The sequence below is a fragment of the Cydia fagiglandana genome, chromosome 16, assembly GCF_963556715.1.
Source record: "Cydia fagiglandana chromosome 16, ilCydFagi1.1, whole genome shotgun sequence".
Taxonomy (NCBI): Eukaryota; Metazoa; Arthropoda; class Insecta; order Lepidoptera; family Tortricidae; genus Cydia; species Cydia fagiglandana.
In genome coordinates, this window is record NC_085947.1 from 4811496 (window position 1) to 4831139 (window position 19644).

The 19644-nt window shown below is 40.5% G+C and overlaps 3 protein-coding genes across 6 annotated transcripts in view; 1 reads left to right on the plus strand and 2 right to left on the minus strand.

Moving 5' to 3' along the window:
* The window catches only part of LOC134671763 (ionotropic receptor 75a-like), an 8907-nt gene extending 921 nt beyond the window's left edge, over nucleotides 1-7986 (minus strand). Inside the window, exons 1-7 of one of the 3 annotated variants that reach the window (XM_063529588.1) lie at nucleotides 7876-7897; nucleotides 7135-7768; nucleotides 5105-5272; nucleotides 4198-4424; nucleotides 3302-3513; nucleotides 2473-2627; nucleotides 661-777 (exon numbers count right to left, since the gene is read on the minus strand). In XM_063529588.1, the coding sequence (XP_063385658.1) occupies nucleotides 661-777; nucleotides 2473-2627; nucleotides 3302-3513; nucleotides 4198-4424; nucleotides 5105-5272; nucleotides 7135-7768; nucleotides 7876-7882 (1520 nt within the window). In that variant the 5' untranslated portion in view covers nucleotides 7883-7897. Of the gene's footprint in view, nucleotides 1-660; nucleotides 778-2472; nucleotides 2628-3301; nucleotides 3514-4197; nucleotides 4425-5104; nucleotides 5273-7134 lie in introns of all 3 variants that reach the window. The other 2 variants (XM_063529587.1, XM_063529589.1) reach the window with 2 other exon arrangements.
* Nucleotides 7987-8034: 48 nt separating this feature from the next.
* Nucleotides 8035-9523, minus strand: LOC134671767 (lanC-like protein 3). Its single transcript, XM_063529594.1, has one exon. It carries the CDS (start codon nucleotides 9398-9400, stop codon nucleotides 8099-8101), a length of 1302 nt encoding a protein of 433 aa, XP_063385664.1. The 5' UTR covers nucleotides 9401-9523; the 3' UTR covers nucleotides 8035-8098.
* A 1565-nt stretch (nucleotides 9524-11088) lies between these two features.
* LOC134671755 (leucine-rich repeat-containing protein 49) overlaps nucleotides 11089-19644 on the plus strand; it is a 28394-nt gene continuing 19838 nt past the window's right edge. Inside the window, exons 1-2 of one of the 2 annotated variants that reach the window (XM_063529578.1) lie at nucleotides 11089-11410; nucleotides 13482-13645. In XM_063529578.1, coding sequence (XP_063385648.1) covers nucleotides 11384-11410; nucleotides 13482-13645 — 191 coding nt within the window. In that variant the 5' untranslated portion in view covers nucleotides 11089-11383. The remainder of the gene's footprint in view (nucleotides 11411-13481; nucleotides 13646-19644) is intronic. The other variant, XM_063529579.1, reaches the window with a different exon arrangement.

Below are 19644 nucleotides of genomic sequence, written 5' to 3' on the forward strand. Positions count from 1 at the left end.
GACAAAACTTAAAAGATAAAACAACAGGTAATACTACCACGGTCACGAAATGGTCCCGACTCAGCAGGTGCTAGCCTAAAGGCTAGCGCTGGTCTTCCAGGATTAGGATCAGCTTAAGGCTGCCTGTGCATTGGGGCAGAGTGAGCAAAACAAACCACCAATAGCGTAAAGGGTGGAGATTTATGCAATTCTATTGGCCGCTCCTGTGGGCAGGCAACCTAAAGCCTCGCTTGAGTTGCGCTAATAGACGCAAACTAAAGCTGCAGGCGTGCTGCATGAGCACGCCTGCAGCTTTAGTTTGGGAATATATATAGGGAAATGTGGTCTTAACTTTATTTGCCCACTGTTTATTGGCTATCAACGGTATCGTCTTGGCTCGTCCCATTCGTTGTTCGTCAAGTTCTTAAATTAATAGTCCTATTCTGCTTCCGTCACTCTTTCTACATTGAAAGCCACTGATGATTGTGACGAATGTAGAATGATGGGTAACGAAAGCAGAATAGGACTAATTTAAGAACTTGACGAAAAACGACGACCCAAGACGATACCCTATATACATCACAAACTTAGTAATAAGTTAAAATTTCTTTAACCCCCTCGGAGCTCGCACATGTGGTTGTGGACTTGTAATTCGCCTTCAGATAGATTTGTAAGACTTACCCATAGCTAAAATGCTTGATATACGGCGAGCCCTTCTTCATGACAGCAAACATGGTCTGCGGCGGGAACAGCTCCACCTCCTGCAGCTCGCAGATCTCCCGTTCGGTGAACGTCCGCCTGGTTATAAAAATGCAGTCCATAATATGTATAGTCAGCAGCTACTATAGCTGCGTCCCCACCAAAGCTGTATCGAGCGATGTTTGTCATGAACCATAGAAACACTTCATTAACCTATCCTCGCTCAGCGCAGCTCTAGTGGAAACAGCTCGGCGGAGCGCGGTTTTTGTACCTACCTACGTACAAAACAAATGAAGGATGTGAGCGAGGAATGTTTTGCGAGGTAGGGTAATTCGCCAGTAACAGCTGGTTAGTAATTGGCCACCACGTGAATTCTATTCACCTATAAACATGGGGGAGGCCTATGTTCAGCAGTGGACGTGTTATGGCTGAGATGATTATGATAAACAGAATTCATTTTAGTATAAGGTTTCAATAACTAGCCGCCTTATACTAAAATGAATTGTGTGTATAGGGGCCGTTCAAATATTACGTAAGCAGATTTATTACAATTATTTACCCCCCATCCCCCTTGTCAGCAAAAGTAAGCAAAGCTCTTACCCCCTCCCCCCATGCTTACGTAAACGTTTTTCAATTATAAATGTATTTTTTTATATTATAATTATAATTTTTCTATATTAATAAGTATATATTTTTCATTCATTAATTTTTCTATATTTTGTAGAATTTTTCTCTTAGATACAATAACATCTAGTTCCTTGTCGGACTTTGCTTGTAATTTATAATTTCGCCACACTTCGTTAACTAACTTTTGTACATTTCGTACTTTCGTACTTGTATGAGATTTTTTTCAACTTTCAAACAATTTTTGGTAGGTATAACTTGGATTTGTCTATTTGAAACGACATCTTATTTAAACATTAAACTTTGGCTAATGGAATTAACGGTAACACAAATGTTAACTTGCTTTGCTATGCTTACAATACGTCTACTCGCTATAGTATCCAAACGAAACAATACACTGACAGTGACAGAGCAAATTTAGATAGGTAAGTGAATAGCGCGCGGTAATTCCCCTACTCGGTTCTAAAGCGAGTGCCTGAACGTATGCATTATTTGCGGGAATCCCCGAAAATGCGTTTCGTTTTCAAGCATAGACAATGTGAGGGTTGCCATTCGTGTAAAAAAGTAAATATTTACCGATGACGTAATCATCATCTAAACTCCCCCCTACCCCCCATGTCATCCAAAATAAGCAAAACAAAGACCCCCGCCCCCCCATAGTGCTTACGTAATACTTGAACGGCCCCATAGGTGAATAGAATTCATTTTCAGTTTAGGGCGGCCAGTTACTGGCGAATTACCCTACGGACGCGAGCGAAAAACATTAAATAACTCCGCTACCGCCTCACCGCACCCCGTTCGCTTATTTGAAAAGAGCCCGCTACACACCATCGCTACGCATCCTCACACCGCTCAGCTACTACCTCGCACATCTCTGGTGGAAACATTCACATCGTTCCACATCCTCGCACATTTCTGGTGGAAACATTCACATCGTTCCACATCCTCGCACAGCTTCTTGGCTGGCGCGGCGCGCCGCCAGTGCAGCACAAGGCCGCACTGGCAGGGTCGCCATGTGAGGTGGGACGTTGAAATGATACTACTTGCTCGGAGTAACAGAAGCTGCTACTTATATAGTGGAGCGGTATACGTGTGAGGGTAAGCCGTAGCTCACATCAGTCACATCACAGGCGGAAAGGCGTGAGGGAAGCAATGTAATGAACAGTTTACCTGATGATGGGGTAAGAGAAGGCGGTGTCAGCATGGTACGCGTAGCCCCCCTGCTTTACCAATGCCATGCCGCGGTCAGGGGGGAGGAAATTGGGGTGAGGGGAGGAGGCGATCTTGCGGGAGTAGAGCTTCAATGCTATAGAGTCGGTGGTACGCTGAAATTAATTTGTAATATTAGGATCGAACAAATTTTTTCAGAATTTGCTTTACAGTATAGGTATATAGGTACACAGTCACCTGCAATAATATGTTAGGTACACAACGAAGGCCGCAAAAATATCTGATACGATCTTATTTATAGAGCCATAAAAGCGTATCACATGTTTTTGCGAACTTCGAAGTGTAACATTAGTATTGTAGGTGACTTACACTAATAGAGGTACCGCGAGAAATACAAAATTTCTTTACGCAGCGTAGCTCTCTATCACTCATGCGTATTCGAGGGATAGAGACAGATAGGTAGGTAGCTAACTAATAAAAATTCTGCTTAATCTTTATAAGTCTTTGAGCGGAAAGAGAAGAGTGGTAGATTGTATTGAATCCCATACATTTCACGACTCTACGCTTTCCACACAGACACTATAATTGCCCTCAATGTTAATAATGATGATCTATTGCAGCGGTCGGAAACAAGCGGCCCGCGAGCCCGCCTGGTGATATTGTATGTAATATTGTCAAACGACAATGTGTGATAAACTCACACATATTAACAAAGTGCGGCCCGCGTCAACTTCGTTAATTACTATGTGACCCTTGGCTGCTAAAAGGTTGCCGACCGCTGGTCTATTGTATAAGTGAGTATGATATTGATGTTATACGTGTCGCTAACCCTGAAATAATCCTTGTTATACAGCACATCCTCAACGCCCGCCTTCAGTTTACTCCCTAGCAGGTCCTCCAGCGAGCGGATGGTGACAGGCGGCGCCCGCAGCAGGGTTGACACCACCAGCGCGTTGTAGTACTGGTACACGAACAGCGAGAACAGGAAAGAGGAGAACAGCACGAGGCGTACGGAGCTCGCGCGAACGTTTACGGTCGTACCTGGGATTTAGAAGAAAATAAATTTATTCAAGACAATCAATGTTGCTTAAAACTTGGTATTATTAGCAGGCGTGGCTCACTCTGCGATTTCGTCGTTTTGCTACAGGTAGCTAAAAGTACATCCGTTCCATCCCAATTTTGGGGAAAGCCATAAGCCGCGCGTGGCGCTGTCGCCACCTAGTGGCCATATCTGTGCTGATCGTGACAGACGCGTTTTGTTAGAGAGTGAGTCTTCTGTACCTAGTACTATTATTTATTCTGTGGTATTAGGCAGTGTTGGCCGAAGCGTTAATGCAATTAAACATTATAAATTGAACCGTAAACAGTAACGGACGGTTACAGTTTACGGTTCAATTTATAATGGTTAATATGGATTAACGTTTCGGCCAACTAGCAGTGTTAGGTACAACACTTTTATTTATTTATGAATACGCAATGGTTTACAAGGAAGATGGTGTAAACAGCTATTGCAAAGGCCGAAGGGCAAGCTCCACGTGGGGCCAAAGGTCCGAAGCGACTGGGAGAGGCACGTCCACACGCAAGGCCGAAGGCTACGGGGTGCTTAAACTCAGAACAATAGTGACTAATTAACTGGGTGATTTTATGAGTAGGTCCCTACTTATGCTAAGTTGACCATAGGTATCAGTAAAAAATGTTCAATAACTTTTCTACGACACCCCTTACCCTGTTGACACACCGCACTCCAAATCGACAGCAGCGCCAGACTCGTCGATAGGTCATCATCATCTCCTGCCGTCCTTGTCACTCTCAGCTTTATCAGCATGCACAAGAGCGAGCCAGCAAACACCAAGAGTGCTATGATGCAGAGCCATACGTTGTAGGAGAGCGGCCGGGTGTAGATGGTCAAGAAACCGCCGGGGTGTTTTGGGTGACGAAAGATGAAGCATGGTCTAGGAAGGAAATAAGGAATTAAGTTATATAATGTATATATAGTGAAATTGTCAGAAACTTCGCAGGAGAAATATCTGTTTTTTTTTCGATATTAATAAAGTTTTTTTAAATAATACAATGATGGTGGCAAACAGGAATACGGCCCGCCCTATAGTGGTAATCGTAGCCCATGGATGCCTGTGACGTCAGCAACAGTGATTTTACAATTCGTCGAACCTGTCACCGATGTGAAATTGGGGCCAGGTCGCGGTGACGTAGTGTATGAACTTGGCGCGGTCTGCCCGGATGAAGACCGGCGTGCCGCCGACGTTGGTCTCGCCTCTCTACAGCGTGCCCACCATGCCGTCGAAGCTGCCGTTGGTCACGTAGCCCTATGAGTTCGTCCGTTGGACTACCAAGCTAAAATTAACACCATGCTTTTAACTAGCTATGTTTAAATACGTTATAAAGTACTTAGATGGCCAGGTCGCGGTGACGTAGTGTATGAACTTGGCGCGGTCTGCCCGGATGAAGACCGGCGTGCCGCCGACGTCGGTCTCGCGCGCCTCTCTGCAGCGTGCCCACCATGCCGTCGAAGCTGCCGTTGGTCACGTAGCCCCAGGAGTTCGTCCGTTGGACTATCAAGCTAAAATTAACACCATGCTTTTAACTAGCTATGTTTAAATACGTTATAAAGTACTTAGATGGCCAGGTCGCGGTGACGTAGTGTATGAACTTGGCGCGGTCTGCCCGGATGAACACCGGCGTGCCGCCGACGTCGGTCTCGCCTCTCTGCAGCGTGCCCACCATGCCGTCGAAGCTGCCGTTGGTCACGTAGCCCCAGGAGTTCGTCCGTTGGACTATCAAGCTAAAATTAACACCATGCTTTTAACCATCTTGGATCTACAAGGCGATAATACTACCCAGGGTGCTATATGGAGCAGTGACATGGTGGCATAGATCACATATTAAAGAAAACCAAAGAGAACTAACCAAAGTCCAGAGATTAGCGTGCCTCATGATGACGGGGGCTATGAGAACAACCCCGACACACGCAATGGAGGTAATGCTAGGCTTGAAGCCTCTCTGGATTGAGGTGGAGAAAAAAGCCACGGAACAGTGGTATAGAATGAAAGCATGCAAGGAATGGAGAGGAAGCTGCGTGGACAAGAGACACGCGCTGATACAAAGAGAGGCACTATCAAAACTTGAAATGTTGATGGCTAATAATGACCTTATAAAGAGGCAGGAGATTTTTGACAAGAAATATAGAATACACATAGGAGAAAGAGACAACTGGAAGGTGGAGGTCGGACACCCGACGACCATCTGCTTTACGGATGGCTCAAGAAGAAGCTCGACGAAACTAGCAGGAGCGGGCATAGTGATCCCCAAACTGGGAGAGAAAGTATCAGTACCATTGGGTAGATATGCTAGCGTGTTCCAAGCCGAGGTATGTGCTATAACACGCTGTGCAAGCATAATCAAAAAGAGCGCAAAACAAGAGGGAGCTGTTGTAATATACACAGACAGCCAGGTAGCACTAAAGGCACTAAAGAAAATATCAGTTACCTCCTCGCTCGTGAGAGAATGCCGAGAGGAGCTCAACTTGATAGGCAAGCAAAGAAGTGTCACGGTGGCATGGGTACCAGGACACCAGGGAGTAACGGGAAACGAGAAAGCAGACGAGCTGGCGAGGGCAGGGGCGGAGACGGAATACATAGGTCCGGAACCGGCTCTGCCTATGTCAGCTGATGTCACGAAGGGAGTCATAGAGAAGGTAAAAGAGATGGAAGCACAGAGAGAATGGGAAGAAGAGACTGGATGCAGACAGTCGAAGATGATGATCAAAGGTATAGACCACAGGAGAACCAGGTATCTTTTGAAACTAGGTAAGAGCAGTCTGAGACTACTGACAGGTATCATTACAGGTCACAATACTCTCAACAGACACCTTAAGATAATGGAAACTAGTAGAGACGCCTCCTGTCCACATTGTGGTAAGGAGGAGACCAGCTTACACTTACTAGCAAAATGTACTATGTACGCGGCACCGCGATATAATACATTCGGTAGAGACACACTAGAAGAAAACGAACTAAAGGACGTCGAACTCAAAGATGTCCTTCTGTTCTGCAGGAAAACAAGAAGATTTGAGGAGAATAGTGTGGGAATGCCGCCGGGACAGTAACCTGCAGCTCCAACTCCAGGGAACCGGGCTGAATGAACGCGACAAGCGATCGACAGCTCGCCTGCTTCCGGCCGGGCGTCCCTACACTACATCTACATCTACATGCTTTTAACCAAGTACCAAGTACCTACTTATACTCGTAAGTAGGTAACATATTATGCACCTAAGTGACCTAAGGACTAATGGAAGAGAAAAGAAAGATAAAGTTAAAAGACAATTACAAACATGTACCATCACGCTCCGCGATTGTTTCGTCATTTAGGGTCCCAGCTAAATTGGTCGTTCACTTACGCTATAGAATTTCCAATTTAGCAAGAACCCTAAATGGCATAATAATCCCGTGTGGTGACTTACTGTACATGTAACGTGCAGACAACAAAAACAGAGAAATAGAACATTAAGTGCGCATAACGAAATGACAACTGAGCATAATACTAGCTTTGATACCAGCGCTGGTCTTGAGTAAGAATACCCTGCAAGGAGGACAGTAAAGGCTGCCTTTGCAGGCAGAGATGAGAGGAGTTTTATTTTCTACTTACCTGAAGTTGTACATTTCTCTCAAGTAATTCAAAAGCGTGAAATATTTCAGCTTATGCAATGAGTCCACCTCCGGCTTCAAGCGGCTGATGTACTCCTCAAACGTCTGGTGGCCAATGCCGTGTGTCACGACCACCGCACTTCTCAAAACAATACCATCCAGATTCGTCCTTCTGTGCCCCTTCATACACAATTTATAATACCAGTAGCCCACTGGCTCGACATGGTAACGCCCGTTGGTGAAATACCCGGTATTGTAAACTTCGAAAATATCATAGGATTTTTCTTGCCGAGATATTATGGTAACATCAGAATCGACTTCTATTGGATATCTGGATAAAGCTTCGGATGTAGAAGATACGTCGTCGGTAAAAATAAGCCATGAGTATAGAGATTTTTTGAATAAGTTAAAATCGAAATGCTCGAAGACTTTTGTCCAGTTTTGGCAAGATGTTTTAAGAACTATCCCAACTCTGCTGTCATTTGTTTGTTTGAGATGTGAAGCATTGCTATTCATCTTGGTACTTGAAAATCGGAGGTCTATTTTCTTCAGACTTTTTTGCAGACAAATTGCATTTTCTGGTTTTGAACAATGAAATATTGTTCCAAAATGCAAATTCTTATATTTAAAGACATCTCTAATCAGATCGATTTCCGCTATTGAGAGTATGGTAAAAAGAGAAGTGTATGCTGTTACGTTCATGATCGCATTTAGAGATTGAACTAAAATGGCTGCTACAAACCTATCATAAATAATTCCCCATGATAACTAGATGACAAGAAAATTACATCTGATTGCTGACTGTCGCATATTACTGTCAGTAGGCTATTTGCATACAAAAAGACTGGTGAACTATGGTGTAATATAAAATAAATATGGATTTGGCCAAAATATTTTAATAAATAGGTACTAACACTAGCAGTCAAGAATATGTTAAGTACAGAAAAAAGATAATAAGTATATTATTACATTGCAAAAACATCTTGGAAAGGAAAATGAGCTTTTTCTGGCACAAGAAGATCAGCCAAAAAGCAAACAGTGCCAGCTGTGCCTTCATACAATGTCTCCGGGTTATCAGGGATCCTGGCATCAGACAGGAACTGATCTGAATTCATAAAGTCAGCAAAAGCTTTAGCTCTATGCAAATATTTTTCATCATTTGTCAGTCTATACAGCAGCAGGAAAACATAGCCATTTCCAGCGACTCCATGGCAAATTCCAGGGCCTTTCATCAGCAAGCCTTTGTTCCATACATTTTCCCCTGCTCTTATACAAGCATTCAAATACTCCTGATTCTTGAACACAAGGTATGCCTTAGCCATAAGGTACACGACCCCGGGAGCTCCGTGGCACCAGTGTACCAGCTTGTGCTCTTTTTGTTCCAGTTCCTCCATACAAGTCGGCCAGTTACCATCCTTAGATTGAATTGAAGCCATAAAATCGATTGTACATTTAACGTCTTTGGCTGACGACTCGTCACTCTCCAGATACCCCGGCACAGTCAGCAGCATTTGCAGTATAAAGCTGATACCATGAGCGGCACCCAGGTACTCCGTACTGTAGTAATGGTACATCAAGGGACATGGACTCCTGTGTTTTTTAGCATAGTCCCTGCCAGATTCCACAATGACTTTGCAAATATTGTGCATTTCTTCCGCAGACAACACTTGCGTTTTCATTTCACTCGCCATCCACAAAGCCCCAGCCAGATAGCCCGAACGTCCAACAAAGAATTCATCTCCGCCACATTTCAAGAAATTTGGATTCAAGAATGTGTTATAAAATTGTCTGTAATAGCTGATCATGTCCTTGTAGGTTTTATCGCCTACACTATGTTTGATCACGCTGGCCAAAGCGTAAGTTCCTGCATCGCCAAGTAGAAAAGAGGTTTTATCCAGAGTGGGATTTTGTAATACAACACTTAAATATGCATGGGCTTTCTCGCGATATAATGCCCTATTATCGGCTAGCTGGTCGTTTTTGGATAAGTGGTAGAACATGTAGGCGACGCCGGCGATACCCACGTAGAGGCCTCCATCTACATGCTTGGGAAGAGGCGGTAGTCTCTTCAAAATGTTACCGATATGCTCGTCTATCTGTGAACGAACCTTCTCCTGGGTAATAGGCACTTCGGCGCCTTCCGTAAAGTCTTTCAGCGTATTTGGAAAGTATCTGACCATAGCTAAGTCGAGGCCAGACGTACGTTTAATAAAACGGACTAAATGGCTTTTAATATTGAACCGCTTCAAAATGTTTGGTATATTCATACAGAAATCTTGAGTTCCAATCGCCTCCTAACTGCAGATATTTAAAAAAATCTTGTAACTTATTTGACAACTTCTTCTTTCTTCATGCTGTCGTCATCCATTTCAGCCCATCGACACCCCATACTTTGATAAATTAAGAACGTACTTGTTACCAACATTGAGGCATAGAAATAATCTTATCGAATTAAAACTGACTGCTGTTGCATTTTGGTGGCACATACCATACTTGCTTTTAACATAGACGTATTATACTTACTTTTCTTTAGGTTGGTATGATTGGTAGTAAAACGTCAAACGTCATTTGAATTGTCGTGAACGTGGAAATACGTGGTTATTTTTTATTGTAATTGGTAAAATAACTTTAGCTGTTATTTAAATGGGGGCCAAATCTTTAAGGAAATGTGAACTTTGTAGTGGGTGTGTAAGAAGACTAACTACTGACGCATTTTTGGCCAAATTTCCACTTGATCCGAACAGGTCGGTAAACTGATGTTTGTATGCAATATTTTCATTTTTTACTTTGAGTCGTTAACAGTTACTAATTTAATTAGTTTTAGTCGTTTACAATCCATGATTAAAACGAAAATATTTTGTGAATAAAGTATTTTTAAGTAAAAAACTAAGTAACCTATGACACGAATAGTGTACGACCAATTTATCGATAATCTCTTTATTTCAGATGTCGATTATGGGCAAAGCTGAGGAAAAGGAAATGAGGATTTGGCGTATTTATTTACCTATTCAAAAGCTGAATGGAAACAAGTTCATTTGTGGAAATCATTCTCCATCCAGTGCCTTCAATAAAAAGGGACCGGATTAAAAAAGAATGCGCGCGAATTCAGCATATTGTAATATGCCTACTTGAATAATAAAGTATGTTATTTTTATCATGTAAAATAAAAAAAATTATATATATAATGTTCTTTTATTTTATTAATCCACGTGATTCTCAAAATGTACTGTTACAGTAGTACAGTAGGTAAATACAGCAGCACGTATCGCACATTTATCGATATCGATAAACAGTAGGTACTGGAGGTGTCGAGCCCTAGCGTTGTTTTTTTTTGTGTTGGTAGTATTGTGTGTGGTTTTTTTTTTAACAATTATGGCCTGGATGCGAGATCTTTAAGCCTGTATTTGGTGTGTTGGGATATGTACGTTCATAATTCGGTTCGAGGATTGTTCGAGAGTGCCGACTCTTAAAACGTAGTGATTATATGCTCTTTGATCCATTTATTATTTTCTTCTGTATTTTGATGTTATTTTGTAGTGTTTTGTTTTATTTCACTTTTTTGGATTTTGACAAGCGTTTGACAATGGTTTGACAGTTCTCTCTACTGTACTTGAAGCTATTTAGGCTGAATATAAAAACGCTGTTATCTTTATCACATTAAAATGTGTTAAAAATGGTTATTCTAGTTCGCAAGATTTACTTAATGGTTCTAATTATATTATAAAATAACAAATTATACTTGTACAACAATATAATAGGTATTATAAGTAACGGCCTCAGGTACAGTCACAGTCAAAACCAGCTACCTCTGTACTAGCCAAGGTACCTTTTGCCATGGAACGTCACATATCTTTACTATTTCATATCTAGTGAATCTCTAATTCATTTCCAGAATCGCGCCGAAAGTGGTCTACCACTTTTCGACTCTATCAATCAGATGATAGAGTCGAAAAGTGGTAGAGCACTTTCTTGGCTGACTGTACCTACCTACCTTCTAGATCACAGCCACTCGCAAACATGGTATTTTATTGCAACTCATCGAAATTCAATGGAAATTCGTTAAAATCGATCCAAGGTCGTTGAAACTGTAGCTAAGCAACGAGTTGATATACTTGATATGTTGATGAAATGGACCAAAAATGCCTTTTCGTATAGACTTATTTTTACCAAAACAAAATCAATGGGGCCAATTTATTGTAGTCCTATACAAGTGTTTAATACATAGTTAATACATATAGTTATAAATACTAATGCCTATCACATTCAGTCGTGGAAACGTGAGTATTTTATATCGTGACAATCTTAGGGTGTACTTACATATTATTCATTATTTAGCTCATTATTAATCATTGCCCATTTATGGGGGATTTTCTGTTCAAAGGAGATAAAGCGCTACGACTTATCGCTACGAGATTAGCTTTGCAGTGGTTTAAGTTAATTGCAGACTATATTATACACATATTTTTTTAAATAATAGTTTAATATACCTAGGAATCCTAGGATCCCAATTCGTTTAATTATCCACAAATTATATTACTTAAATATATTAAAAATTAGTAATATTATCTAGACACGCGGCAGCGTGTCAAGCCAAGTTCAAGCAAAGGAACTGGCTAGCCAGCGCCGAGTGTAATATTACACGAACCACTTGGTGCCACTTTTGACCCTTCTATAACTCAAAACATCTTTGACGTAAACACATAAAACTACGTGTGTTTAATTATATCCATAAGGATATCTAGAAGCCCAAATTTCATGAAGCTAGCTCAAACGGTTATAAAGGTATGAAGGTCAAAAAGTCGTAAATTTTAAGACTGACTTATGACTTATAGTACCTAAACCTAACCTACTTCCAGATGACCTAGAAGGATGAAATTTGGAATCCAGCTTGGTTATTGTGTGTAACCGTAGGAAAAAATCTAAAAATAAAATAAAGTTAAAAAATAGGGGGGGTCCCCATACAAAAAAAACACTTTTTATTGGGACTGACATATAAGTACCTAAACCTAACCTACTTCCAGATGACCTAGAAGGATGAAATTTGGAATCCAGCTCGGTTATTGTGTGTAACCGTAGGAAAAAATCTAAAAATAAAATAAAGTTTATAAATAGGGGGGGGTCCCCATACAAAAAAACCATTTTTTATTGGGACTGACATATAAGTACCTAAACCTAACCTACTTCCAGATGATCTAGAAGGATGAAATTTGGAATCCAGCTCGGTTATTGTGTGTAAGCGTAGGGAAAAATCTAAAAATAAAAAAAGTTAAAAAATAGGGGGGGTCCCCATACAAAAAAATATTTTTTTATTGTAGCGTTGGAACCGTTACAAGCAGATATTTGAAACTACCCCAATATATGTATTATTATATTTGCTATATTAAAATAAAGTTTAGTCAAAAAATAAGTGGTGTCCCCATACAAAAAACTTGTAATACGCTCTAAACAACCGGCCAACGGTGTGTCGTCGGCGGCGCGCGGCACCACATAATTATACAAAGAACAGAAGTAAAAACCATACAGCGGAAACACAAGAAAAAACATTAAATCTCAATACCTGCCTAGTTTTCTTTACAAAAAGTATTGATATCCCACCAAAAACATAAATGTAAAAAAGGAGAGCCAAGTTCAATACAAAAATTATGCTTGGCTGTGGGGCTCGCCGCAAAAAGAATGGAGATCTAAATGAGTGCCACTGCGAAGTTCTATGCAAAATCCAAATATGTATTTATAGGAACAAAATAACATTATAAACAAGTATTAAACTCTATTTCTTTGCTTGATTGGATACCTATAACAATTGCTGTTATTTAAAAAAATGTGAGATCTTAAAGTAGGTTAGATTTGGCTTGGCCAGGTTTTATCAGAATTACAATATATATAAAATGATTGATATAATGAAAACTGGCCAAGTCAAATCTAACCTACTTTAAGATCTCACATTTTTTTAAATAACAGCAATTGTTATAGGTATCCAATAAAGCAAAGAAATAGAGTTTAATACTTGTTTATAATGTTATTTTGTTCCTATAAATACATATTTGGATTTTGCATAGAACTTCGCAGTGGCACTCATTTAGATCTCCATTCTTTTTGCGGCGAGCCCCACAGCCAAGCATAATTTTTGTATTGAACTTGGCTCTCCTTTTTTACATTTATGTTTTTGGTGGGATTGGTATTACATAGATTTATTCGTGATTTAGCCAAACGTACGTATGCTTCCTAAAATAGGGTATGGGTGCCAATTCTTGACTTTATGTCCTATGTTAAATTCAGATTTACATGCACCATGCAACGAGTGCATGTTTTTAAATGTAATTCCTAGGAAAACAAATATTTTTACTACAGATACGGAAGATAGCATTTCGCAGCCGAGGGCGTTCAGCTCAGTCCCTCGATGCTGGCGCGCCGCGAGACCCGGCCGCGGGCGGCGAACGCCTGTTCCTGCAAATACGGCCAGCACTTGCAGACCATAGGGCGCATATACACCGCTCCAACACTTTGCTTACAGGGTAAGTCTAAGTATACAGTAAGCTATTAAAATTTGTTAATAAGTACATGGATATCATATCGTCTCGTCTTTTTTTTTTGACGTGAAACGTAGGTAAACGTCTTTAAAAACCCGTAGAGGGGCTCGGATCAAAAACCGATGTAACGAAAAAGTGTTATGGCGCGGCGGCTTATATCTCCGAAACTATAATATCTATAAACATAGCTTTGATACAGATGTGTAGAAGAAAGTAGCCTTTACTCGGAACAGCACGTGCCGCTGACATAGATGGCGCTGATTCTGCGCTAGACACGACGTATTCGGAGCAAAAATGACCCCTATTTTCAGTGTTCATTTAGTAATGACTCATCAGCCCATTAACCAATTTCGGTAAAATTCATGTCATTTGATAGATCTTACTTTATTTTAATGAAATATGAGTAAAATAAAGTACGTGGAATTATAATAAGCTGTTAAAAAATAAAAATGTGACAGTTTTTACGGAATTTTTATCACTGCTCTTGTTTGAGGCCACCGTGTGCGAAAAATAGGGCGCAAAACTGACAAAATATACCTGAAATAGTAAGATAAAGCAATACCGGTTCTTTTAATACCACATTCACCATAGTAATACATGCTCATCTCCTCAAATAATGCATTAGCATCTATGGCGGCGCGGCGGCGCGAGTTACTTTGATAGAACACATATAACGTATGACGGCTGCTTGACAATCCCGAGTTCCTAATGCTAGTAAGTATATAGTAATCTTAGTTAGGTACTTTCTGATGTAATGGGTAAAACATAATTTAGAAAAGGTCACTTCTGTGGACAATAGGTACTATAAAAGGTAACGACTGTGGTTCATATATATATATCCCGTTTTTCTCATTTGAGTCTCAAGTATTGAATGAAATATTCTGCCTGTAAAGGTGCTGCGTAAAAAAATGCTTTTAGATTCCCTTAAATGCGATGGCTACAGGAAAGACACGAACGAGTTTGCTATAAAACGTGTATTACCCGTATAAAATATCTATTCTCGTAATGTTGGTTTGTTATTTACAAAAAAAATTGTACCTAATCGTTACATTCATTACTCCAAAATGAATTGATCATTTAATTATTTAAATAGGTGTGACGCTGTAATTAATTATTTTAAAATTACCCATCACATGCTGCATTCAAGTTCATCTAGATACAGTGAATCATTATGACCCCAAATAATCTTTACAGATAAAATTTAGATATTATCCAAAATTATTATAATACATCACGCATTCGCGAGATGTGCGACTTCGGTATTCAAACACAAAGCAATAGTACAAGAGTCTAACTAAATGCGAAGGTCGAAGGCTGCGCTCTACGTAAGGCCGAAGGCAAGAAGCGTCCAGGATGTCAGTGCTTTAACACAGAACAATATTACAAGTGTCTAAATGCGAAGGCCAAAGGCCGAGCTCCGCGTAGGGCCGAAGGCCCGAAGCAAGGCCTGTTCACTTCCTAAGAAAGTTATGTCCCCAAATAATTGCGCATGTGTGCGCCTGAAGCTTCTATGTGTGCGTTGGCCTCCGAGAAAAAGTTGCGAGTAATAAAAATAAAAACATTTTTCTACAGCAACATTGCTCCCAACTCTGATTTAAATTATCACGAATTTTATACATAATTAATCATAAAACGGGACTCAAAATGCTTAAAACTTAATTACACGCGATTAAGTTTTATAATGAATATTTGCTTTGTTTGAGCGTTATATATATTATTATAAGATTTATGAGTAATTTGCCATTTATAGTGGAAATAGTTTAATTTGAAACCTCAAACAGCTCGGCCTAGATCTATGACAAAGAATTTTATCTGTGCTTTTCGCTCTTGCAAAAATGGCCGCTCAAGCTAGTTCGCTTTCCTTTACAATAAAACTGAAAATTAGTTATTGTGTCGATTCACGGTATAAATGTGTGTGAAAAGTAATAATACAATGCGTCTTTTCATAAAATCAAAGTTTTATTGCATAATCATCCACCATAATAAAAAAATATATTTGTCAATGACTCTGTCCAACTGCTGTGGTTAAAGTTCATAACGAACATTTTATTTATTAAATCTTTAAATAATAAATACAACGTAGCGGTACAACCACTTAAGACTGTAAGTCTGTACCTACATAGATTACAGCAATGCACATAGAAAATGTGTTAAATGCGGAGCAATGGCTGTTGAAGCAGCCAGAGTGAAATTTATACAGCTTTAGTGGGTTCAGAAGGAACCGAGTCATAACGCATCTGGAAAGCGTATTAATTAACCGTGAAGAAATGTATGAATACAAGTTAGAAATCTGTGTAAAATGCCGTGTGTAAAGTGTAGTGTATCTGTTTGTAAAGTGTAATAGGTAGGTATGCCTAATGTTATTTGTATAATACTGAAAACTTTGTGAATGCGCTTTATTAATGTCTATTTTTATTAAGTTGTCAGGGTTTCATTTTCAGTGTATATTTTTATATGTAAAACAATACAATGTTATAAACATAAATATGCCTTTTATTTAAATCAATAGATAATACCACAAACAAGGGGTAATATTTGCATCTTTCATATATTTCGTGATATGAAGATAACAAATATGTTTATCAACATAATTACTATATACCTATAATACCAATACCCGCCAGGCTAAACCGGTTGTTAACTTTAGTTCCATTGGTACACATCGAGGGCGCCAGTAGTATAAACGTATAAACGGTTGGGGACATTTTTTTGTATGGAGTTACCGTTCTTCTCCTAGTGAGTATTATATTCTTTGGCCCGAAGCGTCCAGTCTGTCAGTTCTCTGTTTAACCACTGACATCCTGGACGCTTCGGCCTTCGCATTTAGACACTTGTACTATTGTTCTGTGTTATAGCACTTAAATCCTGGAAGCTTCGGGCCTTCGGCCCTACGCGGAGCTCGGCCTTCGGCCTTCGCATTTAGACACTTGTACTTTTGTTCTGTGTTAAAGCACTAACATCCTGGACGCTTCGGGCCTTCGGCCCTACGCGGAGCTCGGCCTTCGGCCTTCGCATTTAGACACTTGTATTATTGTTCTGTGTTATAGCACTTAAATCCTGGACGCTTCGGGCCTTCGGCCCTACGCGGAGCTCGGCCTTCGGCCTTCGCATTTAGACACTTGTACTATTGTTCTGTGTTAAAGCACTAACATCCTGGACGCTTCGGGCCTTCGGCTCTACGCGGAGCTCGGCCTTCGGCCTTCGCATTTAGACACCTGTATTATTGTTCTGTGCTAAAACACTGATGTCCTGGACGCTTCGGGCCTTCGGCCCTACGCGGAGCTCGGCCTTCGGCCTTCGCATTTAGACACTTGTACTGTTGTTTTGTGTTATAGTACTTAAATCCTGGACGCTTCGGGCCTTCGGCCCTACGCGGAGCTCGGCCTTCGGCCTTCGCATTTAGACACTTTTACTATTGTTCTGTGTTATAGCACTTAAATCCTGGACGCTTCGGGCCTTCGGCCCTACGCGGAGCTCGGCCTTCGGCCTTCGCATTTAGACACTTGTACTATTGTTCTGTGTTAAAGCACTAACATTCTGGACGCTTCGGGCCTTCGGCCCTACGCGGAGCTCGGCCTTCGGCCTTCACAGTTAGACACTTGTACTATTGTTCTGTGTTATAGCACTTAAATCCTGGACGCTTCGGGCCCTCGGCCCTACGCGGAGCTCGGCCTTCGGCCTTCGCATTTAGACACTTGTACTATTTTTCTGTGCTAAAGCACTGATGTCCTGCACGCTTCGGGCCTTCGGTCCTACGCGGAGCTCGGCCTTCGCATTTAGACACTTGTACAGTCAGCAGCAGAAGTCGCTATACACTCCAGGTGCTCAAAGAGAGGTAAACGTTTAAACTGTCAAAAAGTTGTTGACTGTCATGGTAGTATTTACTTGTGAGCGCTCAACGTGTCACAAATATGTTAACAGTCGCTATTCATTAATTTCTACACTTACAACAAGTCATTGATACCTTAGCTGTCATAAAACCAATGTTATCTAAGCGGTCAACGTGTAAAATATATCTGAACAATATGGAAAAATAGACTTTAAAGCATACAAGTATGGTCGAATATTGAATAAAAGATAGGCATGCTAATTTCAGGTAAAGCGTTTTGACAATCATCGAAAGCAGTACAGTCTTGTCATCACATACATCTATCTCACGTTTTGCCCTTCAACCATTTGACAGGAGCCTCTCGGTCGGTCAACTTACTGCAAACTATTTCTTTTAACAGATTCGTCAAGACGAATGACACATAGCAAAAGCTAACTGAAGCCGAATTTAGAGCCAATTGTCAAGGCACGTCGTGGTCTCAGTAACAGGCGTTTGCTTTTCAAAGCAGAGACCGCGGGTTCAAATCTCAGTCGTACGCACCTAGAGATATTACAGCTTTTTGTTTTTTTTTGCGTTTCATTTCTATTATTAATTTGTGTCTTCTGGTTTTATGTTAATTTCGCATAACGAGGGTAGACGGCGCGGAAGGAAAAAGACTTGTTTACTTACGCTGTGATTGAAATAAATCCAAATACCTAGAAATACCTTGTGTGTTTGTGATACATCTACATATGTAAAAAGCTAAGAACATGTGCTGTGTTATAGTGTTTACAGTGTTTAAATCGGACCACGAAATAGTGAGTTAAAGTGAAAATACTTTTGCTTAAAGCAGAGGGTCCTAGCGCCGACCTGTTTAATCTTATCTACCGCGCGGTGCAACTATTTACACTGTCACTCGACACTCTACTTTGGACCTTACGGCGTTAATAATAAAGTGTAATTAAATTCGAATAAAATCAGGAAACATTCAAGATGATCTGTTTAGGTTGCGAACTTGAAATAGACAGAACGGAGCGCTTATTTTGTAGTCTCTGTAAAAGATGCTATCATTATAGATGTGCAAACTATACATCCGCATTCTTTAGAGAGCACCAAAGCGAATTGCAAGCGAGTTGGAAATGTCCTTCGTGTCAGTTAATCACGCGCCGCCCGCGTAACGACGACACTCCGGCATCGCCGGCTGTTAGGATGCAGCAAGAACAAGCGGCCCTGGAAGATACCAATATGTCGTATGATGATAGCAACATCACAAATATGATGGGCGATACTAAGATAACATCACCATCGCAAAATTTAGAGCTCATTTCGTATAACAAATTCAGCCAATTAATAAAAAGCGAGTTGGTAGCTATGGAACAGCGATTGATACACTCCGTTACGAATAATATCAAACAAGCGTTAGCACTCGAATTTAATGCAAAAATAACCAGCTTGGAGCAAAGTATATCAAGCAATTCGACAACCTTGTTTCAAGAAAAAAACAAATTAGAGCAAAATATAAACAATATAAACATACATATAAAAAAACTTGAGGCTGAAAATGCTAAATTACATGCAGACTTAGAACAACTAAATAAAAATATTACAGAAAAAGTCCAACCAAACACAGAAGAAGCCCAGCACGGAAACTGCATTGTCCTTTACGGGTTAAACGAATACCCCGACGAAAACAAATACAACATCATTGCACGTGTTAGCAACATTTTCTACGACATACTAGGCACAGACATAAACGGATTTATCGAGAAAATAAATCGCATTGGCAAGCGAGGCTACCGTAGACCGCTAAAGATAGAATTACTAAGTAAAAGGATGAGAAGATACCTACTGGACAATAAATATACTTTCAAAAACACCGGACTAGCAGTGTCAGAGTTCATGGACACGACAGCATTAAGACAACGAAAACTATTGATGGACACTTCAGCACATGCAAGAAAGAGAGGACTCAACCCATTCATTAGGAAGGACAAAGTGTTTGTGAATGGATATGAGTACACGATACCGACGGAAAAAAGCGTAACAGCCCACGCTAGCTCACATAACACATCTGAACAGGCAGAAAAAAACCTAATAAGCCAAGAAGAAACCCATTCCTTTCGAGAATAAATTTTTAATATACGTCCAAAATATGCAAAGTATCAAAAACAAATCC